The sequence below is a fragment of the Taudactylus pleione genome, unplaced genomic scaffold, assembly GCF_031769625.1.
Source record: "Taudactylus pleione unplaced genomic scaffold, aTauple2 ptg000061l, whole genome shotgun sequence".
In the NCBI taxonomy this organism is placed as follows: domain Eukaryota; kingdom Metazoa; phylum Chordata; class Amphibia; order Anura; family Myobatrachidae; genus Taudactylus; species Taudactylus pleione.
The window spans coordinates 14,760,057-14,782,318 of record NW_028284463.1 but is presented as its reverse complement, the minus strand read 5'-3'; the positions used below and the strand labels follow the sequence as shown (position 1 = coordinate 14,782,318).

Genomic DNA, 22,262 nt, shown 5'->3' with positions numbered 1-22,262 from the left:
TTTTCCAACAGTTGGTTAAATTGCTGAATAAAACATTTATATCCTGGACATGTAAATAAACGTGATGGCTATATACTGTGGTTTTGCCTTTGATAAATCCGGTGGCTTGTAACCCGCCCGTTGACATGCCAAATAAATCACTGCTTGACAATCTCCCTCCAATGGAACGCTGGGTCTGATTCAGAGCTGGACGCTATTTGCGCTCGCTCGTTCAGAAAAAGGGGGCGGCTATTTAAACGTTCGCTCTTTGCGGTCTGTTGACGCCTCTGTCTGAACGAGCGAACAAAACATGCGGTCGTTTTTTGGATCATATGGACATATGTCATGTCCGCTTTTTATTAGATTAATCGAGTACATCGAACGGCGTCTGAACTGCTCGCTATTCTTGTGGCTGGTTTTTCCTACCGCAATCATGCAATCAGTTCTGACTAAAAGACAACCAAGTGACGTGGTCAATGACGCTGCTTTATTAATTATGCACACCCTTAAAACGCCCGTTTTGACCTTTAGGCACGCCTGCGTTCTGATCTCCACTCCCCGTTTTCAAGCACCTTCCCCTGTTACCACCCACATACGCCTCCTCCTGTCACTCAAAATAGCAGGCATTCGCTATTTAGCGAGCACACGATTTCTGGCCGCACTGACTGGTCCGCGCATGCGTACTAAAACCCATACGCATGCGCAGATGTGCGAACATCGCTGAGAACGAACGAGCGGCCGCTTACGAACGGCTCTGAATGAGCTCCACTATCCCCAATGGCAAATTATTAAGGAAAATGGAAATAGCTGCCAAAAAATAATTACTGACTATTGGGAGATTTTCCCTTTAATACGCAGTGATTATATTGATTTTTGAGGTAGCTCCTGGAGCTTGGGACTTGTTGTCCCGCGCGGCTCCCCGCCCCCTTTTTGTCTCACTTATTTTTCTTTTTGCATTGGTTTATTATATCTAATGTCTCTTCATACCAATTAATTGTATTGATTTATCATTTTGTGATGATTACTATCCCACATATTATAGATATTGATTGGTAATTATCTCAGTTTATAACTGAGTATATTTTGTCTTTTATCTTTTCGTTATGAGACATAGGGCCTGATCCAGACCCACTCGCGAGCGGCTGTCCGCTCGCAAGTGGGTCGATGTTATGGACTGAGCATGCGCACGACGGAGGGAGCTCCGTCGTGCGCATGCGCCAGACGCGACGAGCGAAGGAAAGTCCTTCGCTCGTTGTGTCCAATCAAAGGGGGCGTGCTGTCAATGTTGATTGACAGCACGCCCCCTTTGGTGGGCGTGCCGGGGGCGTGCCTCCCTGACGGGGGCGTTCCCACGGGAACGCCTCCCGTCAGAAGCCGGCCCACTGACATCACTAGTGATGTCAGTGGGAGTGATTTTGGCTCTGATAGAGCCAAAATCACTCCGGAGCTTGCGGTTGAAAACCTCAACCGCAGGCTCCGGCTCGCAATTTCGATGGTCGCGATGGTCTCGACCATCGCGACCATCACAATGCACGCTCGTATAGCCTGTGGGTGGTGACCCACAGCTATATGAGCGTCCAGGAGGACGCTCCATGAAAATGGAGGCCGGCCCTCATTCAGAGCGTGCGCTCTGCTCAGAGCGTACGGCTCTGAATGAGGGCCATAATTGTCTATTTCAGCTATGCAACTGTATTATTTGTATACTACATTTTGTAGCGTTGACACTTTGGTGCTTTATACAAAAAAAATTTTATTGGAAAAACAAAACAAAAATTACTGAATATTTCCCTACCCAACAGTAGGGAAATATTCAGTATTATTGTGTGTCTTACAAGGAATGTTTCAGAATAAATATCTCTTAAATCATAAAAAAATGCAGCATGGATATATCTGTACAGCCATAAGTGGATCCAGGGTGGCATGGGGGCATGTAAGTGCCCTCACCCCCTGTAGTTTCTACCAAAATGCACTAGTTTTTGTTGAAAGGAGATCAGCAGCACTCTCTGCAGTCTTTGTAAGGTTTGATGGAGCCGGCTGGTACTACGAGTAGGATCCTCTACGGCTCTCACAGTAGGTCCGTCCTGTAACATGCCATACTGCGCCTGCCGTGCAATGCCGTGTGCTCTTACCCTCCGGTGTCCTATGTATATAGACACATCCGGGGCTCCCTGTACCCTGCTACTGCTAGTAGGGCTGACAATCTTCTGTCCTGTATATCACGACCGCTTAAGTGCTCCAGCACCCCGCTGCCTTCACAGTAAATGTGCAGCCTGATCGTACAACGCCCAGCAACCTCTGTAATGTTCCAGGCTCTCACACTGTAATGCCACTACTGTTTTATCCTCTGCAATACCACTGTGTGCATTACCTGCATTAACCAAGTATCTGCTGTTACCAATAAACCCAATACCCTGGTTAAGGACTTTCTGTGTGGTGCGACAGTCACTTTCACATTTGCACTTATTGTGATCATCGTCCCAATGGGCTACAAATATTTTAAAAGTTCCGGCAGGCCCCTCTGTACTCATTTCCGCAGTCTGCGCACCACTGCAGAGTAGACAGCCGGCCACCGTCACTCAGAACAGCCAGCAGGAGGATTCTGTAATCGACCTGGAGACGACCCAAGGCATGGCAAGCAGGTAAGTTTGCTGGAGGGGAGGATGTGTTGCGAGGTGGGCAGTGAAGAGGGCAGTATGTGCTTTGAGGCGGGCAGTGAAGAGAGAATATGTGATTCTGTGAGGAGGGTCAGTGTGTGCAGTGGGGGGGGGTCAGTGCTGGGAGGGAGGCAGTAGGTGCTCTGAGATGGGCAGTGAGGGGGTCACAGTGTGTACTGTGAAGGGCTCAGTGTGCTGTGGGGGATGGGGCGCAATCAGAAAATCAGAAGCCCAGCATCTAATGGTTGCCGGGCTTCTGACATCAAATCCAGCGAGTGTCCACAGTTGAAAAAACAGCCAGCCATTGGATGAGCATCGGAAAGCTGCATCCGATGGCTGGCAACCATCGAATTCACGCTAGTCTATGGAATAAGTACTTCCATCAAATCGGAAACATTGATGGCTGCTAACCATCGGCTTCCAATGTCCATCCCTAACGCAGGCTGCCCAGTGAGTCTAGTGACACTGTCAAAAGGTGCCTGGCCCATTTACCTAAAGCATCATTAATGTCATGACACTGTCCATGGAGAGGAGCCAACAGGAAAGTAAGAGCACTGAGAAGAAGAGAAGCACAATATAGGCCTAAGGTTAGTACTGCAGGGGAAGCAGTGGGGGGTGGCTGGGGAGAACTGGGCTAGAGATATGCGTGGTTCTCGGTGTGGGGCTTCCATTCCAGCAGAAAAAGAGCAATAGCTGGTGCTAATTGGCAAGTACTTAATAACTGGAAGCAGGAAAGTACTGTGTGTGTCAGGGGAACTCAAGGTGATATATGAATATGAAACACGGAGGTCAAACTTGCTGGTTCCTATCTGGCTGCTATTTCATGTATGTGGAATCCCCATATAACTTACTAAATACACTCCAGTGCAGGAATCCACACCCCCTTTTTGTGAACTTGTAACTGTCAATACTTAAGGGGCCTATGTGTCAATAAACGCGGCACTGCTGAGATTATTAACCTGCTTTGCAACATATATTTTCATTTTGTATGATAACAAAGTGTAACTTGCTGGGACATCGATAGCGGTTACCCAGTCAGTTACTTCATGGCATATTGGAGGAGTCTTTCCTGGGAATCTGGCAATTTGCATGAGCACAGTGTCAGCTCCCGCAGCCGGTTCGAGGCTACGGGAGAGGTATTGTGAGAATTCTCTCCTTTATTATTTATTTTATTTTTAAAGTTTCTTATATAATGCAGCATATTCCATTGCATATTACAATTGGAAACGACAATATTAGAACAAAACTGGGTAGTAACAGACAGACATGAAGGTAAGAGGGCCCTGCTCACAAGTTTACAATCTATAGAGAAATAGGTGTGGGCAGTTCTGGAATCTGATAAGCTTGTCTGAAGAGGTTTTTTTTCAGGAAATGCATGAAGGTTTGGAGTCTAGAAGAAAGTCTTATTGTGCATGGGAGGGCATTCCACAGAGTGGGTGCAGCCTGAAAAAAGTCCTGTTACCGCGCATGGCAACAAGTAATGCGTGTGGATAAGAGACGCAGATCTTGTGCAGAGCCAATCTGGCCATCGCTCCTTCTGGCATTTGCCAGATGTGCAGTCCGACCTGTTGGGCTGTCTGGAACCACCAGCAGTGCTACTGTGCACAGGAGTGCAGAAAGTGGGTGTCTTAGGGCTTGCACATCCCAACGCAGGTGTCTACACTGGTGGAAGGCTGAAACTAGCATTTGCATATTACCGATGGCGCGACTCCACTGTCAAACGCAAGTGTGGATGCAGCATCGTCCGCATATGAATCAGGCCCAATACATTTTTCCCCCCCTTTTTAGAGATGGACTGGTGCTGAAGGAAGAATCATTGAAGATACTTATTTAATAATCCCAGAAGTAAATAGTAGACGTTTACATCATAAGTCAGCTATATATATCGTTGTTAATTCTGGTGTTAATGGTTAGTGAAACACTTGAGAAGCTCCACTTTCTGATACCAACTCTCTATTTGTTACCGGGCCACCTATACCTTGATAAAGACTGGACACAGTTGAAGCGCGTTGGTGGAATAAGAGGACTGCTATCATTGGGGACCCTGGAAGGTTAACCATCTGAGCTGGAGGTGCTGTAACCCGAGATTTACCCCTTCATGCTGTTTTGAATGCCTTTACTAAGGCCCTTCTGGTTCAAGTGACGTTGGAACCGTTATTCAAAGACACTTTCCTGGAGGAATGAAGATTGTTTGATATTGGACTAACAAAAAGTGTGCTAGTTTTCTGTCCTGTTTTCAGATTTGATATCCCAATAGTGGGAGCGCTTATTCACTTCTTTTTGTGTTTATACTGTTCATGGGGATGTTGTGGGATCCTATGTGAGTTAAGCTGCACCTGTATCTTAGCGCAGAGAGTATTTATTTTTATAGTTATGCTAGCTGGAGTACCCGGTGTTGCCCGGGATTTTAAGAATGTTTGTTTACATATCATCCTCCAACAAACCTCTCCTTAGGCAAGTCTCACGAAAAGTGTGACAAACCTCCCCATCCACAGTCCTAAGGTCTTCGAAGGAAGTAGGACCTGTAATGGTGTAAAGCAAACTTTGGAGATAGAAGCATTTAAAATTTGTCAGATGTACAGTGTAAACACGGCCAAGAGCTTCTGTTGCTCTGATACAAGGATGACTGTGTACTTACTGGTTGCTGGATCGCACTATGAAATGCACAGCAACTACTTCCAGTTCCTTGTGCAGCTGTTTCCGGCATTCAGGGTTTTCACGGTGTATAAGATTCATCCAATCGGTTTTACCCTTCAGGGGCTGACAAAGGAATGAACCGGAAGTAGCCTCTGTGTGTTCCATAGTGCGGTCCAGCAACCAAGGAGGTAGACAAAGAAGTTTGGTCGCCACTGTTGACACCATCTAGTTGTGTAAGCTCATGCATGAGCAAGTATAAATAAAAATTTGTGCTGCAGAACTGCGTTTTTGCATCCCAGTATAGTTGCCATCTTTATGGGCCTGATTGTAAATTAGATGGATCTCTCCTCATGGATGCAGATATCAATTTTTACCATATTCATACTCATAATAAGCCTGGCTTAATATCAATAGTGGTTATAAATTCTAGAGATGTGTGCCGACCCTCGTGTTTTGGTTTTGGATCTGAATCTCCCCTGGTTTTGGATCTGAATCTGGTTTTGTTTTTGGATTTTTTGGTTTTGGATCTGGATTTTTTCTTAAAATATCATAAAAACAGCTAAAATCACATAAAATGGGCCTGTTTTTGTTCCTACAGTATTATTAACCTCAATAACTTTTATTTCCAGTCAATTCCAATCAATTTTGACCACCTCACAATATTATTTGCTTAATCTAGTTAAAGCCAAAAGGTTGCATCCAGCTAGCTGGCTGACTAAGCTAAGTGACACAGTGGGCAGCACTAACATGTGGCAGTTCAGCTTCCAATTTCCAACACAGATACAGTGTGTTATACAATGTGGGTTGGATACACCAATAGTGCACTTACTGTGACAGCAGTTTCAGCAGAGCAGGGTTGCTGACGGTGTCCTCAGTACATGAAATGGCGGTGCTGGCAGTGTCCATAGTGCAGGGTACCGGCGATATCTTTAGTGCAGGTTTGTTGGCTGTGTCAGCAGCGCTGGGGTTGCAGACAGTGGGCCTGATTCAGACCCGCTCGCGAGCGCTATGCGCTCGCAAGCGGGTCGATGGTGGCCCAGTGCGCATGCGCACAATGGAGCTGGCTCCGTCGTGCGCATGCGCGAGACCCGGTTAGCGACGGGCAATCCGTCGCTCCGGGTCTCGTACCAAAGGGGGCGTGCTGTCGATGTTGAGTGACAGCACGCCCCCTTTGGTGGGCGTGCCGGGGGCGTGGGAACGCCTACCGTCTGGGGCCGGCCCCACTGACATCACAAGTGATGTCAGTGGGAGTGCTTTCGGCTCTGTTAGAGCCGAAAGCACTCTGGGGCTTGCGACAACGAGACACTACCACAAGGGTCTCGTCACAAGCCCGATGGTCTTGATCATCACGACCATCTTCCTGGCCACTCGCTATAGCTGTGGGTGGTCACCCACAGCTATACGAGCGGCCAGGAGGCCGGTCAAAAAAAAAAAATAGGCCAGCCCTGATTCAGAGTGAGCGTTCTGTCAGAGCGTCCGGCTCTGAATCAGGGCCAGTGTCCTCAGGACATTGAAAGGCAGTGCTGCGGTGCTGGCAGTGTCCTCAGTTAAGGGAGCCGGCGATGTCGGCAGTGCAGGGGTGCCAGCGGTGTCTTTAGTGCAGGTTTGCTGGCTGTGTCAGCAGTGCGGGGGTTGCTGATGGTGTCCTCAATACGTGGAATGGCAGTGTCCTCAGTGAAGGGTACCGGCGATGTCGCCAGTGCCGGGTACCAGCAGTGTCTTCATTGCAGGTTTGCTGACTGCGTCGGCAGTGCAAGGGTGTTCTCAATGCAGGGTGCCATCGGTGTTGGCAGAGCGGGGGTGCCAGCGGTGTCCTCAGTGCATGCGTGCTGACAGTGTCGGCAGTGCAGGGGTGCTGGTGGTGTCCTCATTGTGGGAGTGCCGGCAGTGTCGGGGTCACTAACTGTGTCCTCAGTACGTGGGGCAACATTGCAGGGGTGCCGGCAGTGTCGGCAGCTGTGGTGTCGGCAGCGGGGGATGCTGCCAGTGGAGGTGCCGGCGGTGTCAGGCAGCGAGGGATGGCAGGCGCCATCTTCTTTTGCTTCCTGTGTGCATATTAAATGGGCTTAACGCTGATTGGCTGAGAGCCGTGACAGACGGCTCTCTCAACCAATCAGCGTTAAGCCCACTCAATACAAAACCTCGCGACCCGACAGCAGCATTGCGATGTTTTGCCTTAGGTGAGGGCTCTGGGGCAGGCAGGGAGATCAGAGCTTGGCTCGGATCGCCCCGGATCCCTGAAATTCAAACCCGCTCATCCCTAATAAATTCATACAGCATTTAAAAGGTACTGTAAACTCCATGTGAGAGCCACAGTAAATGATGTTCAGAGACTTAGATTATATGCTACAGAATAAAATTCCATAATTCCTTAGTATGTAGCAAAGTGCATGTTATAAAATCAAATTATGAAATTAAACAAAAATAACATTTTAATATTTTTATTATTGACCTTGCAGATGGCCCAAGAAGAATGGTGTCCAAATCTGCATCTAACAATAAACCAAACAGGGCAATGCTTTTATTCTTCTTTGGTGTTTTAGGTGTAGAACCATGAGAGATCCTGGCTTGTAAACTGTGGGCTAAGGGCCTGATCCAGACCCGCTCGCGAGCGCACAGCGCTCGCAAGCGGTTGATGGTCCCCGACTGCACATGCGCTGCCTCCAGCGTGCGCATTCGTGATACCCGCACTGTGATGGCAGCTACGTCACAGCGGGTCTCGCTACAGCGGCTGTCGATGGTGATTGACAGCTCGCCCCGTTTTGTAGGCGGGGAGGGGGGGTGGCTGCACAAACTTAGGCGTTCCCTTAGGAACGCCTGCCGTTTGTGGGCGGCCCTACTGACATCACTAGTGATGTCAGTAGTGGACTTCCTGCTCTATTAGAGCAGGAAGTCCACTTGGGCTTGCAAGAGCTGAGACCCTACCACAGGGTCTCCTCGCAAACCTGATGGTCACGATAATCGCGACCATCGCCAAGCTGCTCACAAAATCTGTGGGTGGTCACCCACAGCTTAGCGAGCGACCTGGAGGCCGAAAAAAAAAAAAAAATCCCCGCCCTGATTCAGAGCGAGCACTCACAAACAGCGAGCGGCTTTGAATCAGGCCCTAAATCCTTTTCTAATTCCGTACCTGACCTGTAGAGGGCGAATGCTATGCAAAAATTGTGTTTTTTAATTATTTAAAAATGAACAGTAATTAATTTCGATTTCAATTTTTTTTAGTTGCATCCGCCATGTTCTAATGCATTCTTATGTAAAATGTCACGATCTTGGCTTGTAAACTGTGGATTTGTATAGAAAGACAGACAGAAGGACAAATTTTCACTTTTCTTTAGTCGATAAAACTGCCCACCATTTATCCCCATAATTATGGGAAGATAAGCTTTGACAGTTAAAGATTTCAGGTAGAAGAAAGGTGATAGTCCTTGAAAAGCCACGAGACAATGGGGGGCATAATTTTACTCCTTCCTTAGCGTAGGTTCAGACATTTTGTTGAAGCACAGCCATCCTGGTTATGGTGGTGCATCTAGAGTGTATCTCCTGCAGTGAAGGCCTCTGGGGCACAGGTGGTGGCGTGGAGACACCATTATCTGAAGAATCAGAGATTCGTGGCGATGAATGCGTTGAATCAAATCCAGAATCCGCCCTATCCTTTCCTTTCATAATATCAGCTTGGCTTGCTATGCAATCCTCCGTACACAGGTCGTGGCAATCACGCAATACGGTCTGTGTGTGCGGGCCTACAGGCTTCTCTGTTACCAAAGGAGTACTCAAAACCCCAATGTCTTTCTTGCACCACTCTACAAACACCTTGCCTTCTCTGCTAGACTTGACCAAATTCTGATCAGATGAGTCAGATAGGGCTACGAGACCAGTCAAAGATCTAGATTTCATTCTCTGTAGTCGGGGCCTGTGGTTGCCGGCCACCCTGGCTCCATTGTGCACCTGGTCCAGGGTAAGACCATTATTGATATCTAGATTGCTTACAGCCTTGAAAATATTGGGAGTAGAGCCAAATCTATCCTGGTTGAAGGTGGCCTGCAAGTTCTGGTGAGGATTTTTGTATGGCTTGAGGAACATTGACGGAACATATCCAAATCTTCCATTGTAACTAGGGGAGGCAGAAAATATCACTTTGTCAGCACTTACTTATCATAGAACATAGATGTACAAGTATACAAAGATGAATAAAGCCATAAAAATAATATCAAACGTAATAAAATAACAAGCTGTATTGTGTCAGCACTTTGAGTGGAGCAAGTCCTGCAATGCCTCAGTATTTAACCAATCAGAATTGCCAACCACACGAGAAATAATTTCTTTAGAATAGTTTCCAACTTTGCTTGATTATTATTATTATTATTATTATTATTATTATTATTATTATTATTATTACTATTATTATTATATATTTTTTAAAGGCATATCCTGGATTTTTTTTTTCACTATGAAATTTCCCTATTTGTCAGTTATACCCAATTGCACATTAAGGGGCTGATTATCTGTCACAGGGATCGCTGTTCATGAACGCAAATGGTGAGGTTGTTGCACAGAACGCATGTGCAAAATCTAACTTACGCATATTTGCATATATTCCTGTTTCTGATGTGTCTCTTGCACCCAGCATGGAGCTGGTGCACGTGCAGATACTAATGATGGCGGATGAGGCGGCCAGTGCGGATTGGCCAGTCAGAAAATAACTGCTAAAATGGCGGTTTAACAACCGGAGATTAGTACATTTCCCCTGAGGTGTTATGTTATTGTGTGCGCAAGCCCCACCCACTCACCTAGCTTGACCAAAGGCGCTTTTTCCTGCTTACCTTGGGGGTATACGCAGGGTATTCACATAACTCATTCACTATAGCCGTGATACATTGGAAGATGTGTTTTTAGACTGTGTGTGTGTATATATATATATATATATATATATATATATATATTTTTTTTTTATTTGCAAAAGCATGTGGAGGACACTGAGACTCACAAGACTATATACATATTGGTACCTATTTTTTTCTAAAGCCACATCCCTGAGAAAGTAGTTTATGATGAAACACATTGGTTTGCTATAGGTGGCTGAGCTACCACAATGACACCAAGGCCTTGTACCCCGGAGATGGGGATTATGGACTTGTAGATAGATACCACATCCATCTATCTATCTATCTATCTATCTATCTCATATCTATCTATCTATCTATCTATCTATCTATCTATCTATCTATCTATCTATCTATCTATCTAATGTCTATCTATCTATCTATCTATCTATCTCATATCTATCTATCTATCTATCTATCTCATATCTATCTATCTATCTATCTATCTATCTAATGTCTATCTATCTATCTATCTATCTATCTATCTATCTATCTATCTATCTATCTATCTATCTCATATCTATCTATCTCATATCTATCTATCTCATATCTATCTATCTAATATCTATCTATCTATCTAATATCTATCTATCTATCTCTCTCATATCTATCTATCTATCTATCTATCTCATATCTATCTATCTATCTCTCTATCTAATATATATCTAATATATATCTATCTCATATCTCATATCTATCTAATATCTATATATCTATCTATATCATATCTATCTATCTATCTATCTATCTATCTATCGCAATGTCCCACGCTGGTCAGATTTTACAATGCGTCCCTGAAGCCGCTGTCCATGACTGTGCACAGTTTTCCGTTGGCCACAGCAGTGTTGCGCGTTGAATGTCTTCCCTGATGCTGTGCTGTCACAGTACACAGTACACCCTTGAAATTGTTGCATGTAAAAATCCAGATTTCGTGTTGATTTTGGAGACCTACTGTCAAGCCTCATTTAGGGGTCTATTCAGCAACAGTGACGATGTTGTCCAGAATATTATATTCAGCAATATTTTGAGCAGGGACAGTGGTTGCGGTAACGCGCTGTCCCTGCGATGTCACAGAAGGGATGTTTTCAGGATTCTGTAAACAATCCCTTATGTTTGTTCCTCTGCACATGCTCAGTCATGCACTTGGGAACAGTCTCCGTCCCTGCTTGCGGTGACCGCTGACGGGCTAAGTACAGCTTCATCCTGTCTGAACTGCTTGACACGTGTATACAGGCTTTATACTAGCCTGTATACATGTATATTTATGTGCTTTTATATATAACATATATATATATATATATATATATATAAATGTTAAATATAATCGCACATAAATATACATGTATACAGGCTAGTATAAAGCCTGTATACACATGTCAATCACTTTCGGCAGGTTTAACCTGCTCTAATAGGACTTACCTGTCGGTGACCACCAGAAAACCAGGCACGGAGACTGGGCAGAGTTAAGAAATGCTGCAGGGACTTATGGGAAAATTTCCCTCTGTTCCTGCAGTTTTCGAGAAATGTAAGAATTTTCCTCCTATAACGCCATTCTGAAATGGCGTTATATAAAGGAAATATTTTTGGAGTGATTTAACGCGTTTTGCTTTGCTGAATAGTAAAAAGCGTTAAAGCACTGTAGAGATCAATGGCTGATCCCTACAGTGCGGTAGTCAGCGAGATGGGAATCAATGGAGAAGATAATTGCGTTATCTTCTCCATTATCCCATTGCTCAATAGGGGATTTACATAAAAAAATACGGAAATCATAGTTTCCGTATTTTTTATGTAAAAAAAAATCAATGCTGAATAGACCCCTATAAGTTGCTTTAATCGTGGTACGCTGCCATCTTCACTGCGAATTATACGACAATGGACCGCAGAGGTCTCTGCTTAGATATAGTACTACAACTGCGGAATATATCACCCCAGTTAATGTGGGGATGTGGTGGCATGTACTGGGAGTGGAAGCGGCTGTCTCAGTTTTCCTGGCACGGGTATATATATATAGTAGCAGGCATATAATGACATTCTTTGCTTCTCTCACACTGACTTACCACTTGTCACCCATGTTACCTGTGCTTGTGTCCTCTCAGCAGAAGGATTAAAGTAAACCTGCCATTGTAATATTTATGACTTCATTATTCAACGCCATTCTCTCTAAAGTTAGCGCTAAACTTAATTGAAACCTCTAAAAATCCCCCATCATTCTGTAATTTCCCATGAGGCAGTTTCTAAACGTGTAATGACGTTGGTAATGTGAAAAAGGGTCCAACAGGGGTCTGAAATGTTTGATGAATTATTACTTGAGCAAAGCATGTACTGCTGAATACTGGAGAGTAACAATGGGGGAGACTAAGGGGTGGGCGCAGGGAAGCCGCCGGGCACAGCGGCCGGTGGTTTCCCTCTGCGGCATTAGAATAAAGAGCAGTAGCAGCTGCGATAAAATACGCCGCCTGCTACGACTATAGTGTGCACCTATGAATCATCCCCAATATGTCTTAGGGGTCTATTTACTAAGCAGTGTTAGGAGACAGAGTGAAAAGTGATAAGGTGTCAGCCAATCAGCTCCCAACTGTCATTTTTCAAACACAGCCTGTGAGATGACAGTTGGGAGCTGATTGGCTGGCACCTTATCACTTTTCACTCTGTCTCCTAACATTGCTTAGTAAATAGACCCCTCAATGTCCTGGAACTGCAAGGGCTAACTTACACTTCCCATATGAATGGATCAGTGATTATGAGATCACAGAGGAGCTCTTACCAGATGAGCCACCACCCAATATCAGATTCTTCAATCACTTCCACAACAACCCCGACTTGAAGAGAGACTTCATCTGAGTTCTGAGCCTCGTATGCCTTCTCTGCATAGTAAAATGTACCTAGAGAAATGATATGTTACATATTACATCATTAGAAATGTAAAGTGACAGAAAAAAAAGAGCACAATGGGCCTGGGGGCGGGGGCCAAAACTGATGGGCCGGCCAGTTTAACTTTTTGGGACTGCTAGCACTGACTTCTCTTACCTCGGGGTCCTTCATATTGCTAATATGGGGGGTGGGGCAAGCCTCTCATTCAGTTCTATTTTCATCCCTACTGACAAAGTTATTCTAGAGGTTGGTTCAAATGTCTCCATACATAGGGGGAACATTCAGTATATAAGGAAAGGTAACACTTTTTTAATGAAATGTAACTTTATTCATTAAATATGTTCTATATGATAATTCTGAAAACACATACGGATGTGACTCCCCCATTCCTGGTGAACTCGCGTTGATACATCTGGCGTTGTGTGTGAAACTGTATCTCGTATAGGCTACTTTAGGTGATTAATGTTCCGTATCTTTTCAAAAGTATTCGTAGAGGGTGTCTGCGTTTTGTGAATAAAGTCCATTGTAAATAAATTTACAGTTTGATCAAAGTGTTACCTCTCCCTGTGTGTGGATTTTCCATACTGTGTATGGAGACTTTTTGACCAACCTGTAGTCTAATTAGAGCCAGGAGCAATTATAAAGTAGGGATGTGGTCCTGATAATGTGAAACAAGCTGTGGCCTTTTAGTATTATAGCTATGTGTGCTGTACGAGGATTTGCCCTTTGGTAGAACCCTGGTCATGGGTAAAGGCCATAAACCAGAGGTTCCCAAACACAGTCCTCAAGGCTCCCCAACAGTGCAGGTTTTAGTTATATCCATGGTTGAGCACAGATGGTTAAATCAAATTGACTGAGATACTAATTAAGTCACCTGTGTTCAACCATGGATATCTCTAAAACCTGAACTGTTGGGGAGCCTTGAGGACCGCGTTTGGGAACCTCTGTCATAGACCTTAAATCCTAGCTGTTATATCCAGGAATAACCTTCTATCAATATGCTATGTGTCTGGCTAATATTAATGAGAGCTGGCTGGGGTCTTTGTAAATACCATAAGGACTTATAAAGTAGCAGCAGGACTGTAGTCTTATGGGGTGGGCATATAATGTGCTATGTACACGTTTTAATTAACCTTGGAGTAAGGGGGTGCAATATGGTTACAGGGAATGGTAGGATGATGGCTCTGCTGTATATTCCAAAACCGTTTGAGAGAAGAACTACATTGAGGACATGTGTGAAAACTTCCATAGGTTACTGTGTATCAATATCAACCAGTAGCGGATTTTACCCTCCAGTAAAATTCTCCACCTCACACCTTCCCCAGTAAGCCCTGATCCCGGCAGCATTTGCTGGCAGTGAAGGAGTGGACGGAGATGGCCCTGGAGCCTGCCTGCAGCAGATATACCGACCCCTAAATATAAGTAGTGGCTTCTTCCTAATGGAAGCTCTTAGTGCTAATCTCATACCAGGCTGCCAGTCCCAGAGGAAGGAAACTCCTCCCCCTGGGACTCCCAATCCAATGTGCGATTAGCAGCACTAAGAACGCCCAGCAGGAAGCTCACACTGCTAACAATTGGCTTTACAGTGCTTCTAGGGGCTGCAGACTATGCAGGGCCGGATTGATGGCCACATGGGCCTGGAGCTGAAAATGACCAAAGGGCCTTTTATGAGAAGCAGAGGAGGCATGACCAGTGCTGTGTGGGTGTGGCCAGTGCCATGTGGGCGTGTACCCCCTATACTCTCTGCTCCAATGTCTCGCTAATATGTAATAGAAAAAAAATCCTTCATTTTGTGAGGTAAATAGAAATACAATTTTATGGCTGCCCGTGTGGTGAGCAGATGGCCAGTCAACAACATTTTGTCATGACAATGGGCCTAGTTTTATGTGGAGGCCTGGAGCTGTAGCTCCATCCGCCCCATTGTTAATCTGGCCCTGAGACTATGCAGTCCCTAGAAGCAGCTTTAGTTCGACTGTTCATGCGCGGAAATTGATGCTGGCGGTGGTCAAGATCAATCTAACGGCTGAGTGACGTCATCATGAGGAATCCTATGCAGCGGCAGCCCTCAAATCTAATGGTAGGAGCCGCCGCTGGTAGCAACATTGGTGTTTCCTGCAGCATCCAATCAGATTTGAACACCCTTTTCTGGCACAGTTTACAAAACAAAAGCAAACATCTGATTGTATTATATGTTAGAGGCGATCCGCACCGCCAGTATGGCCAGTAGCTACCGGGCACTAGGACCCAGTGGCTGTCTCCACAAAGGAGCGATCTCTGGCACGGCGCTTCTGCGCATGACCCTGATGCTCGTGGATGCAATTGGACAATCCTGTCAAACCGTATCTGCTGTTAACCCTGTGTTATCATGCTACCTGTTTCTACCTGATTAATAAACCAATTTCCCTTGTTAAGCCATTCTGCCTTGTGGATCTCTGTTTGCACACAGCTGCCACCTACCACCTTAAGCTGGCCACACACTAGACCAACTTGCATCCAACTATCCAACTAGTTGATTGGTTGGAATGAAAATCTGGTAAAGTATGAGAGTAACTGATGGTCAGCAATTTGCTCCTAAATGCCAGAAAACAGATGAAAATGGTAATTCAGACAAGTTTTGTTAAATGCTTGATCTAAACTATTTGTTCAAACAACAGTTTTGGTCTATTTTCCAGCGTTTGGGAGCAAATTGCTGATTGTATACCTTACCAGATTTTCATTCCAACCAATCAACTAGTTGGCTGGTTGGACAGATAATCTTTAGATGTGTGGCCAGCTTTAGTGTCAGACAATTTTATAATGTACTTTGTGAAAACGACTACCTGTGCATTTCTCGACCATCGCAACCATCTGGCTTGTGACGAGACCCTTGTGGTAGGGTCTCGTTCCCGCAAGCCCCAGTGAGCTTCCTGCTCTAATAGTGCAGGAAGCTCGTGATGTAAGTAGGGCCGCCCCCAAACGGCAGGCGTTCCTTTGGGAACGCCTCCGTTTGGCCAGCTACCCCCCCTCCCCGCCTACAAAATGGGGCGAGCTGTCGATCAACATCGACAGCCTCCCCGTCTTGTAGTGAGTCCCGCAGCGAGTGATTGCTCACTCGCTGTGGGGCTCGCGCACGCACAGTTTGTGCACTGCCCGGCCATCGACCCGCTTGCGAGCGCATAGCGCTTGCGAGCGGGTCTGAATTAGGCCCACAGCCTGTGAGATGACAGTTGGGAGCTGATTGGTTGGCACCTTCTCACTTTCTTATCACTTTTCACTCTGTCTCCTAACACTGCTTAGTAACTAGACCCCTATGTAATGATTTAAGGGTGATGAAAATCTGACGCCCCATTTTGCAGGCGCCCTTGATGTGGACCTTGTGTGCTTATATCGTGTTTTGCACTAAGGAGGCTTCACTTCAGCCGTTAAGGTGCATGTTGCCAGGAGACTCACCATTACTGCATGACTTCCTCCTCCGGTCACCATTTCTAGGCTCTGACTTTATCAGGTAAGGAGCCGGGAACCATGCCAAACATTTATCTTCATTCTCCACCAGCCACCAGCCTACAAGTAAGTGACAGACACGTACTGTGATGTATTGATCTCAAATACATTCATCCATACATTTTATCTCCAAGTATAGCGCCTACCCGTGGTATCTTTGATGAGGACATCAAGGCTTTCGTTCTTCTTGACCTTAAACGACCTGTTCTTGGTATCTTTGGTTTCGAATGTGTCGATGCAGAGGTACGTTTCCGATATGATGGGCTGTGTTGTGGGCTGATAGATCTTTGGCGGAGAGGTCACCTGCTTCTGCCCTTGGTCGTTCTCCGGTGGCAATATCACTAGGCTGCAAACGTGAAAGGTCAGTTCACGAAAAACAGGGCCACCCGTTATTCCTGAGAGCAGTAAACTAAACTTTAGGGAGATATTCAATTTAAATTATCCATGTTTTCAGCCATTTGTCTTACTGACAACACTTTAAACATCCCAAAAAAAAAAAAAAAGCTTAAAAACTGGAGATGTGCGGTTTAGTTCTTCAGAAATCCGAATCCACCCGAATTGTGCAAATAAATAAATGACTTAAACACGTGCACAAAAACGTAACATGAACAAAGCACCTATTCATACCAACAGTGCTTCCGCAATCAGCCAATCACAAGCGTTTCGCTAGTGTTAGCCACTGTCATCCAGCGTGTATTTGCACCTGCCAATAAACCTCCACGGATTATGCGGCTTGGGCAGGCGTGTATCCCTCTCTGTGCTATTCTTTGTCTCTTCCCAGTTACATAAACATGCCCTTTCTATGCCTATGTGATGTGTGACCACCATTCTCCTCACAGCCATGCCTCTCCACCAGAAGGCACATAACCGTGCCGCCTCAGGGCTGGTGCAAGGTTTCCGGGCGCTCTAGGCAACATTTCACCAACCGCCCCTGCTCCCTTCAATTCATAATATGCCACGCATCAGTCTCCCCAGTTAAATAACATGCCACACAGCAGTGTCCCAAATTCACAATATACTATATAGATTATTACACACAGCAGAGCGCCAAAATCATAATGTACCTCATAACACTGCCGCCAATTCATTATATGCCACTCAGCCATGAATTATGCCATTCATTTGCAGACTCAGCGGTGCCCTCCAGTGGCCGGCGCCCTTAGGCGGCTGCCTAAGGTTGCCTAATGGTAGCACCGGCCCTGTGCGGCCTCCTTTCTCCGCAAACTTGTACAGATCTTCTACTTTAACCCCAGAATCCACATAAGCAGCAGTTTGGCGCTCCTCTAACCAGGGGTTAAAGTGGGCCAGAACTGCATTCCGTCAGTTCTAATTGGAGGCGGAACCAGTTCCGCCTCCGTCCGCCCACCTTGCCTGGCTTTAAAAACTGGCAGCTGTGGGCTGCAGGCCTGCGGTAGTCAGTCTGAATGAGTTCAGTTTTTTACTGGCTAAGTTTGTCCAGTCGGCTCGTTGATGGTTACCATCGATGGCAAAATAGCAAGTAGCCATCGATGGCTACAAACGATTAAATGGATGACCATCGATGGTTTCACCAACCGATGGTCATCTATGTTCTGCGACTGACTGGCCCATGGGCCAATCAAAACCTGGGGGCAGGGCTTCGTGGGTGTCATTGTGGAGTTATGCTCCGAGTCCCGGCACCTTGTAAAAAACAAAACAAAAACATTTGGTTATGCTTAGACACCGATGGAGGGAAACCATCTGGTTCTCTGCCATCGATGGCAAAAGCATTCAACATTGACCATAGACCATCAAGGATTATGAATCATTGATGGTCGATGGCCATCCCTACATGACAGTGACAAGTTGTAGGTACACAGGCAGCTGCGCGCCACTCGCTGCCTGATTAAGTACTAGTGAAGCCAGTTACTGATGTTGTGTTTGTTTTGTTTGTGATGTCGGTCTCTTCCCGGACGGTTCCCGCTATGATTGCCCCCTACCCCAGCCCCACTGTGTGCCGCCTGCTACACCTTATGATTATGAAGTGTTTATATTTTATAAAATACCTCTGTGTTCTCCCAATGCCCCCCCCCCTCCCCACTGTGTGTGTTCACCCTGCTCCCACTGCCCCCACCTTCCCCACTTTGTGTGATTACATTGCACTCCTGCTATGGGCATTATGTGTAATGGGTACAACTGCTGTGGGCATTATGCGTATTAGGGGCACTACTGCTGTGGGCATTGTGTATAAGGGGCAGTAATGTGAGCATTGTGTAAAAGGGGCACTACTGTGTGTCATAACATGAATAAGAGACACTACTATGTGGTGTAATGTGAATCAGGGGCCCTATGGGGTCTATGGACCTCATTCAGAGCCGCTCGCTATTTGCGGTCCTTCGTTCAAAAACAAGGGGTGGCTATTCAAATGAACCGTTCGCTCTTTGCGGTCTGTTCTCGCCTCTAAGTCTGAACGAGCGAGCAAAACTTGCGGTTGTAATTTTGAAAAATATGCCCCCTGGCCGCTCGCACCATACGTCATGTCCGCTATTTAATAGATTAATCGAGTACATCGAACAGCGTATGAACTGCTCGCTATTCTTGTGGTTGGTTTTTCCAACCACTATATTGCGAGCAGTTCAGACTATAAAATAACCAAGTGACGTGGTCAATGACGCTGCTGTATTAATTATGCACACCCTTAAAACGCCCGTTTTGACCTTTAAGCACGCCTGCGTTCTGATCTCCACTCCCCGTTTTCAAGCACCTTCCCCTGTTACCACCCACATACGCCTCCTCCTGTCACTCAAAGTAGCAGGCATTCGCTATATAGCGAACACGATTTTCGTCCGCACTGACTGGTTCGCGCATGCGTATTACAATCCGTACACATGCGCAGTTGTGCCTACATCGCTCAGTGCGAACGAGCGGCCGCTTACGAGCGGCTCTGAATCAGGCCCTATGTACTAAGCAGTGATAAGAGACAGAGTGAAAAGTGATAAAGAAAGTGATAAGGTGCCAGCCAATCAGCTCCTAACTGTCATTTTTCAAACACAGCCTGTGAGATGACAGTTGGGAGGTGATTGGTTGGCACCTTATCACTGACTTATCACTTTTCACTCTGTCTCTTATCACTGCTTAGTACATAGACCCCTATGTGTGGTGAAATGTGAATAAGACTGTGCTACTGTGTGGCGTAATTTGAATTGGGGATACTGTTGTGTGACCACGCCCCTTTCTTTTGAGACCATGCCCCTTTTTGCATCTACGCTGTGCGCTGTCATTTTATTGAAAAAGCGCCAAGGGCGGGGGGAGGGTGGTTTGGGGTAGGTGTATTTCCACCATGTCCCTAGGACCACTGTAAGCACTGCCTCTAACAACTGACCAAATTAGCACCAAATAGCTTGTCATTTTAGTATTACCAAACCAAAAGAGAGGAAAAGCGAAGATATACAGTAATGGTCTAGTGCACTAATGGGTCATAATGATATGTTCTGTAATCATATATATCCCCGAGAAAAAGGGGTAGAAGATACATAAAAAAATAACTTTTATTAATAAATTTAAAACATGTAGTGTTTAGACTTGTGGCAAAATATATTGAAAAAATTTTTATAAAGAAAAAATAGAAAGTAGAATGTGAGAAAAAATATAAATATCAATTATGTGATTAAAATATTTCCTGTTACTGTCGATGGTTAAGATCCTATTATATAGTATGTTTCCAGCGCTATTAATATGTATATCTTGATTAGTATCTAAATAAGATACTTTCTCTAGAGTAAATCCAAGTAGTTTGTTATATCATCAGACTTGTTACATATGTATTAGAATTTGTATCACCTTAGAGAGTAACAGTAAATGGCTATTGCGTGTGTTGACTCATTCTCCAAGGTAATTGGGATTTAGAGAAACAGCTGCCCTCCAAAAAACGTCAGCACAGTCACCCTTACAATGCTAAGGGGCGACAGGCACACCCTACATGGGTAATCTATACCGTGTGTTACGTGTATGTGTTAGTATCAGTATGCAACAAAAATGTTCAGTATGGTGACCGGCTGTTTACACATAACAACAATAGTGTCCGATGCGGAGCGACGGTAACAGGAAATATTTTAATCACATGATTGATATTTATCTTTTTTCTCACATTCTACTTTCTATTTTTTCTTTCTAAAAATGTTTTAAATATATTTTGCCACAAGTCTAAACACTACATGTTTTAAATTTATTAATAAAAGTTATTTTTTTATGTATCTTCTACCCCTTTTTTTCTTGGGGATATATATGATTACAGAACATATCATTATGACCCATTAGTGCACTAGACCATTATATCTTCTCTTTTCCTTTCTTTTGGTTTGGTAATACTTTGATGTAATATTAGGAGATGGTCTGGGGGCACCTCTAGAAAACCTACCTATTATTGTAAGGGGTCTAAGAATATATAGGAGTTGTAGAGGGTCTTACATAATTTAAGACATAATGGCCCTCATTCAGAGGCGCTCACAAAATGTGAGCACTCGTTCTGAATGTGGGCGGTCGCTTGTATTTTGAAGTGCAGCCTCCTGGTCGCTAGCTAAGCAGTGAGTTACCACCCACAGCTTTAGCGACCAACCAGGTTGATGGTTGCGATGGTCAAGACCATCGCGACCATCGGGGCTTGCGATGAGACCCTAAGGTTGGGTCTCGGCAACCGCAAGCCCCAGGGAGGTTCCAGCTCTGATCAAGCAGGAAGCTCCCCACTGACATCACTGCTGATGTCAGTGCGGCCGCCCACAAAACGGCAGGCGTTCCTTAAGGAACGCCTCCGTTTGTGAAACCACCCCCCCGCCACGCTTACAAAACGGCGCGAGCTGTCGATCAACATCGACAGCCGGCCCTTTTATAGTGAGCTCCGGAGCGAGAGAATTTCTCGCTCGGGGCTTGCGCACGCGCAGTGCGGCCGCTGCGCGTGCCTAAACATTGACCCGCTTGTGAGCGCTCAGCGCTTGCGAGCGGGTCTGAATGAGGTCCAATATCCCTGGACATTAGGGTATTCATTTTTGTATCTGTGCGGGATCTAAACAGGGTTTTTCTTTAGCTTGTCATTTTGTCTGGTGAAAGAGCAGTGACATGTCCTCAGTGACATCTCCCCAGTGACATCTCCCCAGCAGTGACATCTCCCCAGTGACATCTCCCCAGTGACGTCTCCCCAGTGACATCTCCCCAGTGACATCTCCCCAGTGACATACAGTAATTAAGCTGACTGACAACATCTATGGTATGTATTGTAATACCGTGTAATTTCACCATAGAGGAAGAGGATACACATAGGAAACAGGCCACTGATTATTCAGAATGTGACATTACACTGTCACTACACATGCATGCAATCTACATAAATACTACAACTATGCTGTAAGACACATTAGTAGATATAGGTTGGGATCACTTTCCATATCAGGGCACCTCTATAGGTCCCGATTGGCTGGTTTCAGCTCTTACAATGATCTTTTGCACATTTTGCAACACATTCAGAATTTCCAACATATGACATTAGTTATTTTGAAATAACCCATCACCAGCAGTCGGATTGCGCCATTCAATAGGCAATAGGTAGTGGAAGTCACGTATGACTATGAACCTATATATTATGCACGCCAGCAGCACGAATGACACCTTGTGAGGTCATACAACAATTTTTTGCAGAATTACACAAGAAAATCACACACAGATTTCAGCAGAGAAATTACCCTTAGATGGGAGTTCTATTAAGGAATTATGTTGCCTATAGCAACCAATCAGATTCCAGATATTATCTTCT

General features: G+C 45.3%; 1 protein-coding gene across 1 annotated transcript in view; it reads right to left on the bottom strand.

Moving 5' to 3' along the window:
- Window positions 1-8,342: 8,342 nt before the first annotated feature.
- LOC148535093 (NADPH oxidase organizer 1-like) overlaps window positions 8,343-22,262 on the bottom strand; it is a 44,823-nt gene continuing 30,903 nt past the window's right edge. Inside the window, exons 5-8 of the mRNA XM_088464783.1 lie at window positions 16,648-16,847; window positions 16,451-16,561; window positions 12,915-13,032; window positions 8,343-9,381 (exon numbers count right to left, since the gene is read on the bottom strand). Of these exons, the coding sequence (XP_088320909.1) occupies window positions 8,751-9,381; window positions 12,915-13,032; window positions 16,451-16,561; window positions 16,648-16,847 (1,060 nt within the window). The 3' untranslated portion in view covers window positions 8,343-8,750. The remainder of the gene's footprint in view (window positions 9,382-12,914; window positions 13,033-16,450; window positions 16,562-16,647; window positions 16,848-22,262) is intronic.